The 21,750-nt window shown below is 31.6% G+C and overlaps 4 protein-coding genes and 1 non-coding gene across 6 annotated transcripts; 3 read left to right on the forward strand and 2 right to left on the reverse strand.

Moving 5' to 3' along the window:
- The first annotated feature begins 1,448 nt into the window (after nucleotides 1-1,448).
- Nucleotides 1,449-2,483, forward strand: LOC7486335 (protein MIZU-KUSSEI 1). The gene has a single exon (XM_002306314.4). The coding sequence runs from the start codon at nucleotides 1,532-1,534 to the stop codon at nucleotides 2,291-2,293; it is 762 nt and encodes a 253-aa protein (XP_002306350.2). The 5' UTR covers nucleotides 1,449-1,531; the 3' UTR covers nucleotides 2,294-2,483.
- A 2,530-nt stretch (nucleotides 2,484-5,013) lies between these two features.
- LOC18099067 (uncharacterized) lies at nucleotides 5,014-5,829 on the forward strand. The gene is made up of 3 exons (XM_006382866.3): nucleotides 5,014-5,230; nucleotides 5,324-5,364; nucleotides 5,480-5,829. Exons 1-3 carry the CDS (start codon nucleotides 5,035-5,037, stop codon nucleotides 5,570-5,572), a joined length of 330 nt encoding a protein of 109 aa, XP_006382928.1. The 5' UTR covers nucleotides 5,014-5,034; the 3' UTR covers nucleotides 5,573-5,829.
- Nucleotides 5,830-6,746: 917 nt separating this feature from the next.
- LOC7477128 (stress enhanced protein 2, chloroplastic) lies at nucleotides 6,747-8,470 on the forward strand. The gene is made up of 2 exons (XM_002306315.4): nucleotides 6,747-7,173; nucleotides 7,903-8,470. The coding sequence occupies exons 1-2, from the start codon at nucleotides 6,835-6,837 to the stop codon at nucleotides 8,170-8,172; spliced, it is 609 nt and encodes a 202-aa protein (XP_002306351.2). The 5' UTR covers nucleotides 6,747-6,834; the 3' UTR covers nucleotides 8,173-8,470.
- A 3,046-nt stretch (nucleotides 8,471-11,516) lies between these two features.
- Nucleotides 11,517-14,446, reverse strand: LOC7477130 (uncharacterized). Of its 2 annotated transcripts, none has more exons than XM_002307092.4 (10): nucleotides 14,228-14,446; nucleotides 13,817-13,912; nucleotides 13,573-13,647; nucleotides 13,153-13,221; nucleotides 12,910-12,986; nucleotides 12,648-12,736; nucleotides 12,429-12,558; nucleotides 12,157-12,247; nucleotides 12,000-12,065; nucleotides 11,517-11,747 (listed from the first exon to the last, which is right to left on the reverse strand). In XM_002307092.4, the coding sequence occupies exons 1-10, from the start codon at nucleotides 14,378-14,380 to the stop codon at nucleotides 11,628-11,630; spliced, it is 966 nt and encodes a 321-aa protein (XP_002307128.3). In that variant the 5' UTR covers nucleotides 14,381-14,446; the 3' UTR covers nucleotides 11,517-11,627. The 2 variants fall into 2 exon arrangements, with proteins under 2 accessions (XP_002307128.3, XP_024456870.2); XM_024601102.2 differs by having other exon boundaries at nucleotides 13,800-13,912; nucleotides 14,228-14,445.
- A 130-nt stretch (nucleotides 14,447-14,576) lies between these two features.
- On the reverse strand, nucleotides 14,577-14,657 carry TRNAL-AAG (transfer RNA leucine (anticodon AAG)). The gene has a single exon. It is a non-coding gene; the product is annotated as a tRNA-Leu (tRNA).
- Between the last annotated feature and the right edge of the window lie 7,093 nt (nucleotides 14,658-21,750).

Below are 21,750 nucleotides of genomic sequence, written 5' to 3' on the forward strand. Positions count from 1 at the left end.
ATTGTTGTGCTTATTTTAGTCTTGAGATTAATAAATGCTTTAAAGAATTCAATTTTTATTAGGATTCTCAAAGAAACGACCACATTATTCACTCATACAAGTGATCTTTAAAGTATTTTTCTATATTCCACTTGGAGTATCAATATATATAATTATTAAGAGCACAACTTATTATTTATCACGCTGCAACTAACACTTATTTTATCATAGGAATAAACAAGAAATGATAATTTCCGTGAGAATGTTTTATGACTTAGTTTTTCTTTTGAACTTAGATCTTGAGATCTTCAATCAACTAGGTATGATTACTATCATTACACTTTTTTATTTTTAAAAGGCTTTAAGCTTATTCCTTTCAATGAATTATATACAAGTTAATTCTTTTGATAAATCTTTGGTTAGCGAATTCAAAATATTTTTCCTTGACTTTACATAGTCAATGAAAATAATTCTATTTGAGAGCAAGTGTTTAATAGTATTATGTCTACGATATATGTCTAGATTTACCATTATACATACTACTTTGTGTCATTCAAATTGCTGATTGACCATCACAATGGACACAAATAGCTAGCATTGGTTTTGTCCAGTATGAAATATACTTTAGAAAATTCTGAAGCCATTAGGCTTCCTCTCCAGTTTCATCAAAAGTAATAAACTCTAATTTTATCGTGGATCTTGCAACACATATTTGTTTAGATGATTCTCATGACATAGCCACTCCACCAAATATAAAGACATATCTAATGGATTTTTAATCCACAGTGTTAGATATTTAAGTGATATCACTATACCCTTCAAGTACCGTTAGGTAACTAGTATAATATAATCTATACTAGATTACTTGTAAATCTTCTCGATTTGCGAACCGAGTCATCAATATCAAGTGTTATATATTTTGTAACATATATCAAACTCCTAAAGTATATTATTCTAAAGTAAAAATATAATTTTTCTAAAGTATATTACCGAACACTATTTTTACTAATTCCACTTCAAATTTGCAATATAGCATGATACAACGAAAATACAATTCATGATAACGATACCACAAAAACCTCTGTTTAGCCACTAATTAATATATTGTTCTATTATTAATTGAGTCTTAATCATTTTGATTTTATCAATTTTATGCTAATTAATGGTAACCTTCAATCAAGAATAAAAGAAAGGCTTTTTTATTTTTATTTTTATTTTAGCTGTAGTAGTATAGCTGGATAAATTTTACCTCAACGGGAGGGAAAAAATGCAATACATTTTTATATTAGTTAATTAGCTAGCATGGGATATACAGAGATTAACAAATTAGAGAAGGAACTTAAATACAAGCAATCCATTTTTAACCTAATGATCTGGTGTTAAATTAAGGACAAAAAAGCCAACGAAATCCCCAGAAACATAGGATCGTTGACCATATCCAAGGCTCCCAACTTTATCCCCTACCACAAACCAGCATCTAACAAAACGTACATCAATCTCTCTCTGTCTCTCTGATGGCAATCTCCCCTTTCTGGAACATCGAAGTCCATTCATGGGGGAGTTATTTCCTCGAGGCAGCTCTGCGTCCATAGATGACTTGCCAGAAACACCTAAAACACCAAAACCACCACCATCACCACCACTTCCCCAAACACAGCACCAACAATTATCTCTTGTCCAACCACCCCAAAAAAAGAAACACAAACCCAAAGTTTTTCGTATCTTACGCTCGGTTTTTCGAACTTTCCCCATTATAACGTCCCCAGCATGCAAGATTCCTGTCCTCTCGGGGGGATTGTTAGAGAGTGCTCGGGGGATTTCGGGAAGTAAAGTTACAGGGACTTTATTTGGGTATCGTAAAGGTAGGGTAAGCTTGTCCGTGCAAGAAAACCCCAGGTGCCTCCCTTCATTAGTTGTTGAGTTATCAATGCAAACCAGCGTGTTACAGAAAGAAATGAGCACAGGGATGTTAAGGATTGCCCTAGAATGTGAAAAGAGATCTGATAAAGATAAGATTAGGGTGTTAGATGAGCCATTGTGGACAATGTTTTGCAATGGCAGAAAGGGTGGCTATGGGGTTAAAAGAGATGCCTCAGAGGAGGATTTGAATGTCATGGAGCTTCTCAAGGCAGTATCCATGGGGGCTGGGGTACTTCCAGGGAATTCTGTGGTTGAGGGCCCAGATGGGGAGTTGGCCTACATGAGAGCCCATTTTGAACGTGTTGTGGGCTCAAAGGATTCCGAGACACTATACATGATAAGCCCAGAAGGTGATACTGGGCCTGAACTTAGTATATTCTTCGTGAGGGTTTGAGTAAGATTACTGAAACGGGGTTTTGCTGTTCTTTTTATGAACTGACGTTTTCTTGCTAACGAAAGAGATGACTGGCGAAATCTTCTTCGTTTCTAGTTATTTTTTCATTATCTTTTATTTGTACAAATGTAAAGTCTCCTCCAGGAAAAAGACTAAAACCTCTAACAACACCTTATAGCAATTGCCATGATGTTCTGTTTTGTGCTCATTTACCCCTTTCTTGTGTATTTTTGGATCAGATTGAAAGGTGATCATGCACTCGTTCACTTTGTTTTTTACCCTTTTTTTTTTTTTAATTAGATGGGATTCATAATCTGTCCATGGATTGGACTCTTAGAGTCTACTAGTAATAGCTTGAACTTGGTGGGAAAAAAAAAGGAGTATGAAAGCCAAATTTAAAGCTTAGAATGCTCTTTTCTAAGAAACCAGTCACTGGCTAATTGCCCCCACACTACACCTTAGATCGGATAAAACAAACTTAACATAAGAAAAGAATGTGCCATCGTTGCCAAGTGTTTTGTAACAACAAATTTCTTTTCTTTTCTTTTTCAAGAATACATTTTCTTAGATAATTTCTAATAATTTTGACACAATTGCATTGAAAAATATAAGAACAATACACTGAGTATATGTTGCTAGGGGAAGCTTTTTTGTTGTGTCTCCAAACTTGGCGGGTCAATGAAAAAACTCATCGACCTATTTCCTTATCTATTTTGAATTTTAAATTGAATTTGGAATGAGATGACCTGTTATGACCCAGTGATGTAACGGTTTCTAATAAGATCCAATTAAAACCTGATTTATTTCAAAATGACATCGTTTTATTCATTTCTTTTTATATATTGAGACGATAATGTTTTGGATTGACTCGGTTTAACCTGTCAAACCTACTATGTGGATCATGATCCAGGTTGGGTTTAATATTTTTTTTGTAATTTAATTTTTATTTAATTATACGATAATAAAAATTAACATGCATAGAAAAACAAACAATTAAAATTTAAGAAAAAAATCATCTTGAAGGGATGCACAAAAAAAAAAACACTTGCAAATGTTATAAAGTTTTTTCTATCACTTTATTTTAAAATAAATAAAAAATTAAATGATATTTAATCAAATAATATAAAATAAATTCAGCGACCACATCATATATATATATATATATTTAATTGAAGGGTGTTGCAAACCTGCTAATATAATTGAAAAGGGCTATATCTTAGTAAAAAAAAGTCAAAATTTAATTGTATTCAATAAAAAAATATCAAATTAATTTATAATTAATCTACATTAAAAATATAATAAAAAAAAGCTAGACACATTGATCGGCCAGCATGCTAGGCCTTTTTTTGTTTGTTTTCTCTATGATAAAGGATAGAAGATGCATTGTCCACTTTTTTATTTATTTAAAAAACAGATGATATTTTATTTGCAGCTGTTGTATACTAATTTAGTAGACTTTATTATATTTTTTAGGTAAAAATATAATTAAAAAAACAGATGATAACCTGTTGTCTACTAATTTAGTTTTTAATTACAGGAAAGTAGTTGAAAAGTTGAGGCAGGGGTATTTTTTTACCTAAAAAATTAATTTTTAATCTATTTTCACTTAAAAGCACAAAATAAACACTCCACAAACTTAAATAAACATATATATAACCCCAATACAAACTTTAATTTGGAAAAAAAACCCTAAAATCAACTTGAAAAAAAAACTCAAGCCTGGTTGTTCTAAATGATAAAAAAACTCCATGGGCCTAAAGCTTTAAAAAGGGATGGAATAAAAACTAAAAAGTCTTGAAAAAAAAATACTTGCTTTGTTGCTCATTGTCATATTTGATCTCTCAGGCCTTAATATTTTTACACAAAAGAATTAAATTCTATTTTTCAAAATTAAAAGTTAACTTAAGGCTGGGGCTTCTTTTGTTACATATATAATCCCATAAAAACAAATCATCATCAAACTCAAATCTCAAATTAGCGATCATTATAAAAGAATTAAATTAAAAAAAACAAATTCTTTAATAACTAAAGTGCAAAAAAATTTAAATGACAAAAAAAATTAAATAAACAGAAACACTATATGAATCCATATGTCTTGCTTCATGTCAATTTGATATTGTGGTAAATTTTATTTTTTAAATTTTTTTAACCTAAAAAATTATTAAATTGATTTTTTTTAAGGTGTTTTTTTTATTGTTTTGATATGCGGATGTTAAATATAAAAAAATATAATTTAAAAATATTTTCAATGAAAAATCATTTAAAAAAATAACATTGCATTATATTATCAACAAACACAATAATACATCTACAGGGAAATGTCCAATGTCCGCACAATTTAGATTTTACTTCGATTTAATTTTCATCTTTAGATTTCAAGTCTTTTTTTTTTTTTTTTTTGTTAAGAAAGGAGATTTAAATTTTAGATTTCTTAAGGAACATGATGTCTCTTTTTTTCGTTAAGAAAATAGATTTAAATTTTAGATTTCTCAAAGAACATAATTATTGATTGAATTATGAATTTATTGACAGATTGCAAGTCACTCAAATGACTTTTACCAAGTTAACACCATCAAGAAGTCGAGTACTAAAATTCGCAATGATTGTGAATGATGTGTTAGCCCATATCCATCAATTTTCTAAGAAGTAGTACTGATTACTGGGAACCTTCCAGCCAAAAACAATGAAATGGCATGCAATAAAATACAATTATCAGTCAAATTATAACCAAAGCACATGGAATGGTGCTGGATCATCCATTGACTCGTCTAGGGACTGCAGAAAGTTTGCAGGCACAAGCTATATATAAAAGCTCCTATGGGTCATCTTTGACTGCTGAAACCAAGAAAGTGCGTGTAATGGAGAAACTTGCACAAGATCTGAAGAGAGGATTCCTCAATCTATTTGAAGCTATCAGAGGTAGCAGAACCTCTCAAGGTAAGCCCATCATCTAATATCAATTAATTGAAAACAGCAGTACTGCATTTTCATGGCAAAATCCAGTAAATCCCATTTCTTTTCTGTTTTCAGGAAATGAAAACGGGGATGAAGCCACGTCAGAATCAGTGGAGGTTTACTTTTTCTTTCGTTTTCTTTTGTTCTTGAAATCATCTGATCTGTCATTAGGAGTAGAATACTGTCAAGAGACTTTTGAAGTAGAGATTTGCCAATATTGTTCATCTGCAGGAAGTAACTGTACAAGACAGAGGCGTCAAAGTCACAGCCAGGGGTCCAAAACGCCCAGGGGTGCCCAAAGGTCCACCCCCTAAGAATGCTTGAAGAGTCTGCTACTCAAATTCACAAGCCTTGTACCCGATCTTGATTTCTGCTCTAAATAATTTCTTTGAGGTTACTTGTGCTGTAATCAATCATCCATGTTCACTTGTATTTGATTTGGTGGGATTCATCTTCTCCTCTTTGTTTTAGCCCTGTAGGAAATGTCTTCATAAGATCATGGGTACAATTATGTATTATGGCCGATTTCTTGCTACACGTGAAAAACTCTTAAATCCCACGGCATGTCATCATGATATAAAGTTATTGTCACTATCAGTCATCATATAAATTCAATACAGCAAGTTAACGAAATAGAAATCATAATGAATAGGAAAGTTGAACAAGTAGGAAGGCAGGTTTGCACCTTGAGCTAGCTAGCTTGTTCAGTGTGGATGGCCACCGCTTTGAAGTCTTCCTGCTGTAAGGGGCGCTGGTGGTGCTAGGGGCGGAGCCAGAGTCAAATCTTTGCAGGGCCCGGCCCTGCCAGCGCCCCTGGGTGGTACCATCCGAGCTGTACACAACAGGGGTCAAATTCTATATTGCTGCACAAACAGCTTGCAAATGATAAAAACAAGTTCAGAACCTCTTTTCTGATATCTACTTGAATAAGTTCCCAGAAAATAATCTTTTCTGGACACTTCATTTCTGAAAAGTCATTTAAAAGTGGAGAAAGATTTCTGGCTATTTATTTTTATGTTTAAAAAATATTTTTTTAAAAAAATAAATTATTTTTTATATTTTTATTTCCTTCCAATTATATTTTTTTTATTTTTTTATATTAAAAATAATTTATTAAAAATAAAAAAAATATTATTTTAATATATTTTTTTAAAAAATAACCTCTCCCTCATTCTTAATATACGGAGTACGGACGCTGCTCATTTTTATCATTTCAATTAGGATGACACGTGGTTCTTGTTTTGGACAGGCTATTCACTAGCCACCGCTCGGTCACTTGACATTAATGAAAGCCTAGAGGCATGCTTCGCTCATTTTGACACGTAAACCATAAAGCAGCCTGTCATATATTCCATTTTCTTTTTTAATAACGAAACTACATGTCGTCTTTACACTAGCCCGCCCACCCACTTCTACCATTTGAAAACGACGTCACTGAACCAAAAGCTCACCACGTCATCGCTGGCTTCACAAAGAAAAGTCCTGACGTGTCTACATAAGCTACCACCACCAAGGCAGCCTCAAAAAGCACAGTAACCCCAAGGTTCCAGGAATCAGTAGACCAACCCTGCTCTTGTCTCTCTAATATGGCATGGGTGGCAGCGCGTGCTATCAACTGTCAGCTCGTAGATAAAAAACCAGATGTTTTCAGCAGAGAAGCTGGTGCAGCTGTTCCAGTTCAGGTTCCGGTTCCAAAAATCAAGGCTAATATAGCCGAGAATGGGAAGATAGTGTTGCAACCAAGGCTGTGCACACTGAGGTCGTACGGCCAGGATGGATTTGGGGTAGTGAAGACTAGTTCAAGAAAGGACAGTGGAGATCATGATGATCAGGTGGTGTCTCCGTTTTTTGAAACTTTATCTGAGTATATTGAAAGCTCTAAGAAAAGTCGAGATTTCGAGATCATTTCTGGTCGACTTGCTATGGTAAGTCAATTCATCTCAATACGTCTCTCTGATTTTTAACGCAGTTATTAACCCCTTTTATTTTGTTTGATGAGTGATTATGATAACCTTTAATAGTACTAATAATAATCAACAATAAAAGAAATTTAAGATATGATTTGTAGCCATATCCCCATAATTTAAGGAAGTAATTTAAAAGAATCAAGTTACTTGAGAAAAAACAAATCGATCCCATGAATTAATCTGTGCTCGGATTTAACCTCCTGTAATTGGATATTGGATCAGTAGTTAGGAATCCCTTCACAAAATCAATATTTGTCAACTTGATTTAATCTCTTCCATTTTTTTTTTTCTAGCTAGAGTTGAAGATATAAAGCATATCGATCATTCAACTTAGGAAGATTGATCTTCTCCCTTAAGATGTTTTCTTATTCTAAATGGTAATAAGTGTTGCGTTTTCTTATTTATAGTGCAAATTATTGCGATTTTGAGTTTGAAGAGTCTCCATATATAGCCGAACAAATCACCTGCTAGAAAAAAACACTATCCAGCTCCTCTCTTCTTTGATCAAAACCTTAAAATCCCCAGTTTTCCTATTCCACCCAAGACAGAGAGAAACTTATAGAACATAAACTCAATCTGTTCACTCAGTTTGATCCTTGTCACCTTAGTGCAATAAGAACAATTGATGCAAATTTGTAAGCCTTTCACTAAGAATCACTTTTTTCATGGAATGAATGTTTCCTGCAGATTGTGTTTGCAGCAACAGTAACAACAGAGGTGGTTACTGGGAATACTGTGTTTAGAAAGATGGATCTAGTAGGGATTGAAGAAGCAGTAGGAGTATGTTTGGGAGCTGTTACTTGTGCTGCAATTTTTGCTTGGTTCTCTAGCGCTCGCAACAGAGTAGGCCGTATCTTCACGATTGGCTGCAACACGTTTATTGATTCACTGATAGATGAGATTGTCGATGGCCTTTTCTATGATACTGAACCCAGTGACTGGTCTGATGAGATTTAAGCATACGAAGTGTAAGTGCATTATGCAGAAGAAGTTGAGTATCTAAGGAAATTGTGCTTCTATTTTGCAGATTGGTGTATACATATCTCAGGAATCTCTGTAAAATTATGGATTTTGATTTTCATCATGTTGTATTTTCTTTGACAAGTACACGAAGAGTTGATCGTGGTTTATCCTCGATTACAATGATACCTATAGTAACTTTCAGTGTATACTCCACATAAACACGTGCTTAAGTCTTCCGTAAAGTCGTCTGTCCTGCACGTAAAATGAAATTCTTTCTTTTCTTTTGTGTTTACTGGGATTGAATTTCCCATGCAACTGTCTTATTATTTTCATTACCATGTCCATTTTACGACTTGGAATTATATACTATGTAGCAGGGGTATGAGCATATACTGCATCTAATAACCTTAGTTTGGTCCTTATTGCTTATTGTCCTCAACGATTGTCAGCAAATTTCTGTTTTTCTTATGAATTTTAGCTTTTACCTGCCTTGTTTTTGGATGATGGTATAAATATATGGCTCCCATCAACAAGAAGGATGTGACAATGTGATGACACCCAAGAATGTCAAATCCGTAGAAAAAATATGGCATTTATTGATAGTCAATCAAAGAAACAAATATCTTTCTATTGATTTGTGTGGTGTTGAGTTACTGAAAGTAAAAAACTAATATCGGGGTTACTTGCCATGGACAGACAACAGATCTCGCGTTTGTCCCTTGCGGCTCTTCATGAGACGAAGTATAGAACAAGTCGTCGCTGCTTGTAATTAAAAAAATTGATAATGCAGAAAAGAACGAGATAGGTTTCTCTATGTTTTCTTGTGTATCTGTACCACTCGTGCACTTTGATAATAAAAAAAATACGTCTAGTCTAAAAGAGGTAAACTGAAGGATTCATTGAGATTCGACCCACAAATAAAGCTTTGATTGATGTTGACTGTGATTTCCAACACGCACTCTCAAGCTGGAATATGAATGTCCAAAGTTCTAGCTTGCAAAGGAGAGTATGAAATAATATGCTGTCATGTGTTTTATAGAATATATCTGCTATTTATTGAGGTGAAGAAACATAAGTCGTCTTGACTAAACCTGATTGTATTTTCTCACATGGTGTGACAATTAATTTCAATATATTTTGTGCTTTCATGGAACACGTGGTTGGCTGTAATGTGTAGTGTGATAATTGCAAATCCGACAAAAGATATTTGAGTCATGCTCATTCACTAATAAGTAAGAGATGTCATGAATTTGTGTTCTTATTTTTGCCGAGGAGCATGTCATGATTGATTGATTGTTTCTTTCTTTTTCAAGATATGGGTGCTCCTCCAAGAAAGACATGAAATCTAGTAACAGATCATCTAATTGTTGGCATCTATATTGTGATGGGTTTTTGAGTAGTTCATCATCTAAGATGTGAGCCTTTTATTTTGTTATTGGAAAATTAGTTGGTTTTTTCCTAATCATACTTGCTTTCTAAAGTATATCTAGAGTGTGTATTTATAAAAATAGCAATACTTTGCTTTAAGTAAGCAACCACAACTCTAAGGAAGTACCTGAGATGACTCAAGTCTTTGATCCAAAAAATATTGTGTTAAAATCTCTTAAGCTCTTTAATTATGATGTTATTGTTTCCTGCGATGATCATATCACTAACATAAAGTAATATTATTGTGAAAAATGCACCTCGTATCTTGATAAACAAGGAATCATCTGCTTTAGATTGTTAAGATTCAACTTGTTTGATGGTTGTTGAGAATTTTGAAAACCAATCGCGTGATGCTTGTTTTAAATTATATAGTAAATTCTGAAGTCGACACATGATATTTGCTTCCTAATGATGAAGACCAGAAAAAAAACCATACATAAACCTTTTCGTCCAAATCATTATGGAGGAAGGCATTTTAAACATTGAGTTGATACAAAAATAAATGTCAAACAACATCAACAAGAAGTAAGTATTTGAGAGTCTAATTTGGCTATGGGTGAAAAGGTTTTGGTATACTCAAGACCTTCCATTTATGTATAAAAGACCTTCCATTTATGTATAACTCTCGGCGAGAAGATAAGCTTTGTATCTTTTAATTGTGCCATCAGAAGCGGTATTTAATTTTATATACTCATTTACTTTTTTAATGACTCGTTTTTCTAGTGGTAAGGAGCTTAAAGTCCATGTTTTGTTTTGTTCAAAAGCTGTCAATTTTGCCTGCATAAGCTCCCTCCATCTTGGATCGGAATCAATCTGTGCAAAGAATTTTGGTTTGCTATGAGGAGATAGACTAATGATAAAACAATAGTGAGATGAAGATAAAAAGATCATAAAAAAAACAAAATTAGATAAAAGGTGATGAGCACTACGACTAGAAGACGATGAACCGGGGGGAAGCATGATGGCGTTGAAGTAGTGGTAATTTAGAGGTGTGGCAGTGGGTGGTGTTCATTGACTACATCATGGAACTACATATGAAGTAATTACTGTTGATGACATGAGTGTGTCGATTATGGCTTCAGGAGGTGGTAGTTACATAAAAAGCGGTGACGAGATGGTGTTACTTGGTGAAGAGGAAGTTGTGGGGTTGGGCTGGATGTTGTCATGGAATTTGTTGGGCCGAGTGTGGGATGATGCTGTAATATTTGGTGATGAAGGTATTGGTTTTAGGTCAGTCGCTGCAGACAACATGTGTCAGAAGGTATTCAAGAAAGATTTCTATAAGCTGGCCGTTTCTGTTAATACCTTTCCAATTGCTGTGTACAGTTAGGAAACTGGATACCTAGCTGCGTGAGCTCTGATCACTTGGAGAATGGAGTGACAAGTCTCCAGGATTTGCTTTCAATGTATGGTCGACTGTACATGGGAGAGATAAGATCTTTCTCTTGAGGGAGGCTAGACCTAAGTCATAGATGAGTGATTCAGTCTGTTGTACGATTTTTTTCTGATACGGATTAAATAGAGGCTACACTTGAAGATCGGAGGTTCATTTTGCAGGATGAAATATTCTGATCCAAATGAACAAATGGAATCTACACATTGGTTGCAGAGACAAGTCTGTCTCGAAGTCGGATGCAGAGTTAATTTAATTTCAAACGAATAAAAAGGTTTCTGCACATTCTGTTTTTCCACGTCCATTGCAAATGACATGTTTTGGCTTCATAATTCATCACCACCATCTGCTGAAGGGACCAGTTTGCTTGTAGAACTCTCTATGATTAAGTTCCTCTTTCTAAACTTTTGTCCTTTGCTCTGGGAAATGAATCGTGTACGATGCGATACAAACACAAGATATTCTACAAATCTAGTTCCCTGAACCAATGATTCATGGCTCGGTAGTTGAACTAGAATTGCTCAAAAATCATCTTTCATTAAGAATTTGCATGGAAAAGAAGAAAAGGGAGAATAAACAGCAAAGTTGGAAGTAAATACGATGGTCTAAGAAGGTACAGGCGATAGAATTATGCAGCTTTCTCGATCGCTTGAATGCATTCTAATACAGTCGCCTTATTCGACATTGCTGTCATTAGGGCTTCATGGAGTGACTTGTTATTTTTAATAAGAGATCCGCCAAATAAAACCTGCATTACTTTCTCCCAGAATCAGTATACACCATTAAAAGACTTCACAGTTGTTTTATTGCTTCAATGTTTCCTACCTTAGTCATGTATCACTCCATAATGAAACTACAGAAAGTCCCAGTTGTGTAGCTTTTATAATTTATTAGTGATCTAACCGATATATTCCAAATATATACACGTACATGTATTTATACACAAGTACGTATGGAAAGGAAATGAAAGGACCATGCAAGTCAGTTGATAATTACTTACAGCCCATCTAGTAAGATTCTGTTGCTGGTCTTTGCTGATCTGTGGTTTGCTTCTATTTATAAATCTCTGCATTAAATGGAAAGAAAATCCTCTTTGACTTTCAGTTTACTGCAACGTTTCTAAAACACATTAGCGCAAGCACTATGCGATAGCAAACCTGAAGAGTGAAAAGGTCAGCAGATTGGCCAACCACTTTGTCATATTGCAGACCCTCTGCGGCAAGTCCAGCCATTGCTACAACCGCCAACCTGATAAAACATGGTTCAGTTTTATCAGTGTATGGTGGAACATTATGTATTTTTGAAGTATCTTACACCGAATTAACTTCCCATATATTCCAGCAGCAACATAGATTAGCACAATATCAGGAAAACATATTGAACAATTTATTGTTTATGTTTTCGGGAGTCGATGCTTTAAAGCAGATACCTATCTAGCTCCTTAGCATCAAGCTGCCCACTATATATCAGCTTTTCCAGCTTTTCATCAATGAGATTGACATGCTCTTTCCCGATATCTAATGAGTAGTCCAGGATAGGAAGGCCAATCAAGTATCCAACTGAAATACAAAAGATCATTATTTCATCAATCAGCTACTGAATCAGGCATTTCAATTCATTTGGTAGATGTATAAAATAGAGAGAGTACTTAAAAAATGAGCTGCTTCATGTCTAGCTATCCTCTCCTGATAGTCAGGAAAAACTGCAGAGAAACCACTAATAGCAGCTTGAAGAAGTCTACAATTAACAGATAAAAAGTATCAGCCATAACATATGCATCCATGAGTTCTCTGTCAAATCTCTTCCAAAGAAAAAGGAAATTAGACTCGTTGCCATATCGGTGCATCAGAAAAGCACTTTAGAAGATTCTAGGTGACTTGTGAAGTTATATCTGTATAGCAAGATCTTACCCAGGAGAAATACTCCCCACAGCCAGGACAACTAGAGAAATGCTCCCAATCAAGTATGGCACAAAGAAACCCCAATCCTACAGAAAATATAAATATCATCAGAAGCAAGACTAAATTTTTTCTTGTGTGTTACACGCACAAAAGACTGTTCATAAGACTGCAGGAAGACACACAAACACTGCCTAACATATGCTTTTGCATGCAAATCACACAAAATAACACCGAGAAACGTTTAGAATTTACCCCAGGAAGCTGGCCAGCAAGGACTCCCAAAAAGCCTGTTGTTCCCACCACTGTGAAAAGAAAAGCTGCCTGTATTGCTGAAAGATATTAACTACATGAATGGTGGTTTGAACCTCATTTTTACGCTGTGCAGAAGGTGAGATTTGTAACAAAAATAGTATTAAAAAAAAAATAGTAATCAAATTCCAGCAGTATATAGACTGCAATTTAATTAGTTAGGAGGGGTTCAGATGATTAAGTTGAAGCTGAGGAAGCCCAATTTTAAAGCAAGTCGCACTATAAGTTTCTCAACCTGTTTTCGTTCAATTCGATTTTAGCAGATGTGCTGTAATTAATGCTAGCGCACAGTGCCTATGTTAATGCTTTCTCCCTCCAAGTAAATCCATCTAGTGTAGCAGCATAACAATTATTAACACTTACATCATTTCTAACACTTGGAATTGCCAGGTTCTCTGCATTCTTAATTCCAAGAGTCGTCAGCTCCCGCAGAGATGTCTGGCACAGGGTTGACCAGTCAAGAAATTTGTTCCATGAAGACAAAAAAGACACAGTATTCAGGAAAACATATACATGATTCATGTACATGTATGAATGGTTTTGCAAGTGTTTGCTAATATTTTGAGCAGCACAATCCCAGAACTTCATACTTGTGATGGAGACTGACCGTACGGCGAGAGACATATGGCTGAGAGCTCCATCTCTTAGCCCAACCAACCTCCCTTAGTTGATCAAGTGCCTCTTTAACAGCATTGCTGTCTTTCTGCAGCAAACACATATTTGTCAATGCTCCAATATAGCAACAGGAAAGAGGCGTGTAATAAAGCTGGAATCCATTATGGTACGTCAATTGGGATTTGTTCTTGAAAGCTGAAGGGGTTGGTTCATAGTTGCTAGATTAGAGTGACAACGACATTCATCTTCATCTCCTATAATATGATTACTGGTGATCAATTGCCTGAACTAAATTTGTCATGGTTATTAAAAAATAGTGTAAACATATAATTGAAAATTCACAAAAATAATAGAAGCACCTAGTTTCGTTACTTTAACTAGATGAAAATCTTATCGATAGAACCTTAGCAAGTGCAGACTCAAGGGTCTTGAGGTCAACACCAGGTGCAGCAGAAGAAGCTCTTATTTGCAGCAGCTTGTGGTGATGATTACAGCACTGAAATGCAGTGTATGTTGATGCAGTAGTATTTGACAGAGAAACCATTGAAGTTAGCATTTTTTATTTTTTTGGCTCTTATTATTATTATTATTAAAGTTGCAGAACCTAAGCAAGCCGTTGGTGTTCTTGAAGATAAAATTCGAAAACTGAAGATAAGGTTGATTAGGCTTGGCGCACGCGGATCAGTTTCGGACACGTCACGAATTTCAGGCTAAGACTTAAAAATTTGAAAAACACAAAAACATTTTAATCATGTTGAGAGTGGGATTTGAACCCACGCCCTTTCGGACCAGAACCTTAATCTGGCGCCTTAGACCAACTCGGCCATCTCAACACATGTTGCCTACCGTCATAATTTATTTATATCTATGTTTTATTGAATCAATCACCTTTTTTTTACTAGGCCACCGGCTACTTAGAACAGAGAAGCTGTGTATTATTAAATTCAAGTGAAGTTACAACCTTTTCATATAATATCATGAAATTATTGTCTATTTTAATGGGGGAAACCTATTAGGTTCAATCATAACAATATCTCTTAATTAAACATTGCTCATAGTTCTTTTATAGGATTAAAGGATTTTTCTATGCTCTAATTACTAGTAATATAATGCATCATATTCTTAAAATATAAAATTTAACTTCATTCATAGAAAAGAAAATGTCCACCCCCACTAACTTGTACAAATGTAAACTTAATTTCTGAATTTTGAAACCAATGATTTTGGATTCAGCCAAATGATAGAAGGAGAGCCCAATTTTGGATTAAATTATTTTTCAAACTACTATTTATCTTGATATTATGATAGCGGTTGTTTTTTAAAGTGTTTTTTTTCCTTAGAAAAGCATATAAATAATATTTTTTTTATTTTTTAAAATTTATTTTTAATATCAACACATCAAAATAATCTAGAAATTTAAAAAAATATATTTTAAATAAAAAAAATAAAATCTTTAAAAACACGTGGCCAATCATATTCCCAATAGCTTCCTGCACTTGGAACAGAAGAAGAGCTCCTTCCTTAGATAAGCATCTAAGATTATGTTATATTTATAGCGGCTCAAAACCTAGTCAAAAAGCCCAAGACAATTTACGGCCTGGCAAGAGCCTAAATAGCAGTTAAAATAGATCGGCCCAGCCCATATCTAGGAAAACAAAAGTTGGGCCCGGATTGAGCCAGGCCATAACAAACCCAGCTTGCGAACAGGTCTCCTTGACTTGAGGTTGGTTAAAAATGGTCTCGGCCATTTAAAACACATAAACCTTTTCTTTTCGCAAATTAAATCCATGTTTAAATTTGACAATTTTCTATAGAACCAGAACATAAGGAAGCGTTTCCCAGAAAAACAAAAACATATCGTTTTGTAACGAATATTGACCATACAGAGGTTCCAAAAATAAGATAATTGATAGAGCAGCAAATTCAAAAAAAAAAATTGTATGTTCTTAGGATTAAGATTTTCAATTTCATTATCTTCCGGCTAGAATAGTCGTTATACCTTGTACCATTTTAAAAAATAAAATAAAATAAAATAAATTTCATATCATACATGATCTTAGATCGTTTTGGATTTCTCGTTTGAAATCTAGCCAAGTTATTTTAGGTTTATTTTATCGTTTGTTTTCGTTAAATGTCTGACAAAACTAAAGAATCATGAGATTATTGACTTAGAATGGAAAATGATTATAGGTATAATTAAAGGAAAATTTCACATTGCATTTAACTTGTACGAACTTATTGTTATGAAAGAAACTGATGGGCTTTAAGAGGTTTGAGCACTCCCTATAATAAAGTAAATCTCTATCTTTTATTAGATGATTGATTTATATTATGATTATTAATATTAATATTTATCTGATTATTAAATTTTAAGATTTATAAAAATTATATCAAAGCCATCAACTTTCTTCACAGATAACAATGTATGATCACAAGTCACCTCAAATGACACGCTAATCACTAATATGAATTATCACAATAATGGTGAGCATCAACCTTTCCGCAAATAAAAAATATAGCTATTAATAACTCATTTTTATTCACTAAACAAGAAGAAGTATCTGTAAGTGTTCTTCATTATTTCACCACTCTCTTTAAAGGTAAGCTGACATGATCAATATATATATAAACATTTTGGGTCACTGTGTAATCAGATCATTCAAGTGGATGCAAGGAAAATAGTGTCATATGGAACAACAGAGCAAACTACACGAGGTCATATAGTTTTTAAACCAGACTGTTGTTTAACCCGACACATTAGAGGTTTTAACTGGGTCACTAAGTTATCCTCCATCGATCTCAATTTTTACTTTTTTATAAAATAAAATAACATCATTTTTATTAAAATAAATAATTAATAGTTTGCAACTTGATTTTCAATTGGATCACCTGAGTTTTTACCTTCCTATATTTTTCTTGAACCAGGCCAGTTTCGGTTCTGGATTAACCCGCATGACCGGATTTTATAGAGAGTAGAGAGCAATGAGAGTAAGGCCATGTTTGTTTCCCGGAATTCACTTTTCGAAAAACCACTTTCCAAACTTTCCTATGTTTGTTTGCCATTAGAAAAGTTGGTTAACGGAAAACACTTTCCCGTCAACGGAAATACTTTCCGGTCAACGGAAAACACTTTCCAGTCAAAGAAAAATTTGGTTTGGTTTCCAGAAAAATGTTTTCCCTTTTATCTGTGTTTGTTTTCCGAAAATTGGTTTCCGGGAAACCACTTTCCAAACTTTCCTGTGTTTGTTTGCCATTAGAAAAGTTGGTCAACAGAAAACACTTTCCAGTCAAAGGGAAATTTGGCTTGGTTTTCAGGAAAGTGTTTTCCTGGAAAATTTGGACGGAAAACACTTTTCGGAAGTTGTGAAAAATTTAGAAATGTCATTATTTGCTGATTATATCAAATTTGATCCTCAAACTTTTGATTGCTATATATAATTTGCTGAAAACACTTTCCGGAAGTTGTGAAAAATTTAGAAATGTCATTATTTACTGATTATATCAAATTTGATCCTCAAACTTTTGATTGCTATATATAATTTGTTTTGAATATTTATTTTTCAATTCCATCTCTTAAAATTTAATTTTTATATTAATTTTGGTCCTTATTTTTATAATTGTTATTTGCTTTTTTCTTATCATTTTTTTATTGAAATTTTTTATCTATCAAATTTGATTCTTATTTTTTTTATTGTTACTTATTTTATTTGAAATAATTTATGAAATGTTAATTATTATTATTTTAATTTATTCACCTTTTATTTTTTTTAATTTTTTAGATTTGATTTCTATTATTTATATTATTTGAGATAATTTATGAAATTATATTTTTTTTCAATTTCATTCTCATTCAACTTTTTAATTTATAAGATTTGTTCCTCATTATTTTAATAAACTTGAGAAAAATAAAACATTAATAAATTATTTTCCAGCTTATTTTCCATGACATAACCAAACACTGGAAAGTATTTTCTAACTTATTTTTCATTACACTACCAAATATTAAAAAATATTTTTTTAAAATTTACTTTTTTAAAATTTATTTTTTAAAAAAAAATACTAAAATTATTTTATAGTAAATAAACAGAAAATAGTCTGACGAATCATGCTCTTTATTGACCCAACAGAGAGTAAAGAGACGCAAAGCACAAGAAGTTGATTTATTGATTGATTGACTGAGTTGAGCGAACTTGCCAGACCACTGTATTTACTTCTTCACATGCCTTTCATCTCAGCAGTCATCTAGAATAAAATGATAGAAAATAAATAGAGAAAAAGATTCTTAAAGAGAAAGAGATCAATACCTTCTCTACTAGAAAATGATAACTAGACTTTGAGCCACAAACCCAAAAAAAAAAACCTTTCATATCCCCAATCAATTAAACCAAAATCGTAAGTAAATTAGGGTTTAAATTTAAAGTTTAGTTCAGTTTTATGAAATTGAAAGAAAATTGAGAGAAACATGTTTTATTTACCTCTAACAAAGAGAGTGAAATAGATAGAAAATCACAAGAGAGAAAAATTGCAATTTGTCTGTTTCTAGCTTATAAAACTTCAATGATCACCCGTTCAAATCATTGAAATGGAGCTAATAATCGAAACCAATCACCGAAAATAAAATACACAAATAGGAGTTTGTTTAAATCCTTCAAAATAATTCTTTAGATAAAAACGTGGTAGTGAAAAATTAGAAAAACCCATTAAAGGAACATGCTCCTGCTAATTTGTTAGAAAAATTATGGTTGTGGTTGCTTTTTAAAGTATTTTTTATTCGAAAATGTATCAAAATAATATTTTTTTTATTTTTTAAAAATTATTTTTGATATCATAGATCAAAATAATTCAAAAATATCAAAATAAATATTAATTTAAAATAAAAAAACTTCAAATTATAATCAATTTAGAGAGAATATATCAGTAACATGTTATTCATTTTTAAATGATCTCAATGTTCGTGACATATAATTTTGGTGGCGGGTCAACCAATTATAATCACCATTTTTACCTTAGTGACTAATGGCAGACAGCGCATTGCTTGTATCATTGTCCATTGTGCGAATTAGTGAAGCAACTATCAAAATATCCTCAAAATAAAGAGTCCAAAATACCCATTACAAGACCGACAATGCAATCTATAATACATATTTTTACTTTAAAAATAATTAAACTACCACTTTAATGACAAAACAACTTAGTAACATTTACTTGGTTAGGCTTTTGTTTATCCAACTCGACTATACTATGATAAAATAATAGAATATGATTTGAATTATTTTTAATGATATAATGTAATTTAGTTTTATGCAGTTATTATTACTATTATTATATTTCATGGACTCTAATGGTGTTATAATACAATTATTACTGTTATATATTTATCTTAAGCTCTCTTTATTTCATGAAAGTGATTTTCTAAAAATCGCTTCCTTTATTTTTTTGTGTTTTTTTTTAATCAAAGAAAAACTTGACCTCGTTTTTAGAAAAGTGTTTTTTTTATTTTGATCGAAAAAAGCTTTCTAGAAGTTGTGAAATTTAAAAATATCATGTTATTTGTTAATTATATCAAATTTGATTCTTAACTTTTGATTGATATATATTTTGTTTTGAATTTTTTTTTTCAATTTATCTATTAGAATTTGATTTTTATATAAAATTTGGTCTTGTTTTTCTCTTATCTTTTTTTAATTAAAATATTTTTTATCTATCATATTTGATGCTAATTCTTTTTATTGCTATTTATTTTATTTAAAATAATTTATGAAATTGTAATTATTATTTTTATTTCGTCTATCTTTCAACTTGTTTATCTGTCAAATTTGACTTTTATTATTTTAATTATTATTTATTTTATTTGAGATAATCTATGAAATTAGATTTTTTTTTAATTTCATTCCCATCCAACTTTTTAATTTAAAAGATTTGTTCCTCATTCTTTTAATAAACTTGAGAAAAAAAACATTAATAATTTATTTTTCATCTTACTTTTCATGACAAGGTCGAACACTATAAAATATTTTTCAACTTATTTTTAATTAGCACTATCAAATATAAAAAAATAATTTATTTTTCAGAAAAATACTTAAAAAAAACAAATAAACAGGGCCTACGCTTCACGTGTAGATGTATAGGCGTATAAAAAATAATTTTTCAATTAGTAACCTTTTTTTTCAAACGATGTTGTTATACAGAAAAACTCGTGTACACCGTAAAACCTGTGCATACAAGCCCCCACCTTATTTTGTCCTTTACATGCTTGCATTACACGTTTGCATGTATGAACATGCGAAAAGAGCCCCATCATATGATTATAAATGTTCAAATGTTACGGTCATCTTAAACACGTCACCTCTTCTAACAACAATATTTTAAAAAAATATTGTTGAAAACGTGATACGTACCAAATTTTGTTATTTTATTATTATGGTAGTGTTTCTTTTTTAAAATAATACTTATTAAAAATATATTAAAATATTTTTTATTTTTAAATTAAAACATCAAAATAATATTACAATATAACAAAAATATTTTTTTAAATACAAAAAAATATTTTTTTAAAACAGTTTTACACAGAAAAAACAATCTACTCAAAATCTCACCGATCAAGTTTGCAAAGTGTCGTACAGACAGGAAAGAAATGCTGCTTGCAGAATAATAATTAAGTCGTATGCGTAGCCAAGTCTCTTGCTTTTCTTTTTTTCTTTATATACAAGTGATAAAATTTTTAAAAAATTAAAAGAAAATATGTTTTACTTTAATTCACCTCACAAAACACTTTTATGTACATTTTTTTTTGTGGTTTTTTATATCTATATTTTTTTTATTTTATTCCTAACATTTAATTTATTAGATGTTAATTTTTATTGATTTGTTATGGTTTATTTTTTATATAATTATTTATCTCATAATTTATATTACAAGTTTAGTAAATTAATCCAATTGACTCATAATAATATTTTTTTTTTTAAATAATTTTTTATCGTTCAATACTTGATTTATTAGATGTTAATTCTTATGATTTGTTGCAGTTTATTTTCTATATGGTTATCTCAGTCTCATAACCCGTGTTACCGGTTAATCTGGTTGCCTCGTTTTTTTTTTAATTTTATCATTCAACATGGATTGATTAGAAATTAAACTTCATAATTTATTTTAATTTACTTTTTATTATGTCTCGGTCTCATAACTCGGATCATGAGTTTTATAGGTTAACCTGAATCGTTATGTTGGGTCCATTTTTTTTTGTTGAATTTTCTTTTCAAATTTTATTCTAAAATAATGGATTAATCAAGAATTATACTTTATGATTTGTTTTATATAGGATTATCATAATTTTAAAACCCAAATCACAGGTTTAGTAAGGAAACCTAAGTTGAACCAAGTTATTTTTTTTATCTGGTTTCTACAAGATTATCTCGATTACATGACATGAATTATAAGTTTAACAAGTTAACTCAAGTTATTTTTTGTGTTTTTTTAATTGATTTTTTTTAATTTTATTCTTTAACATTAGGTTGATTGGAAATTAAATTTTATAATTTGTTTCAATTTATTTGTTATAGGGTTATTCTAATCTTGTGGATTTAGTAAGATAACTAAGGTTGATTTAAGTGTTTTTTATTTTTTTAATTTATTTTTTTTAGTTTTATCATTCAACAATGAATTGATTAGAAATTAAGCTCTATAATTTTATCTTGATCTCGTAATATTCTTTCTATTTTAACTTTTATTCTTGTCTTATATTCTAAAATTGAAAAATATATATAAAAAATATGAATTTCTATTTTAAGTTTTATTCTAATTGTCATTTTTTATTTTTTTAACAATAATATATTAAAATAATAATTTTAATATTAATACATCAAAATTATTAAAAAATTATATTATATTAATACAATATATTTTCAATTATAAAATAATTTAAAAAAG

Source organism: Populus trichocarpa, chromosome 5, assembly GCF_000002775.5.
Source record: "Populus trichocarpa isolate Nisqually-1 chromosome 5, P.trichocarpa_v4.1, whole genome shotgun sequence".
NCBI lineage: Eukaryota > Viridiplantae > Streptophyta > Magnoliopsida > Malpighiales > Salicaceae > Populus > Populus trichocarpa.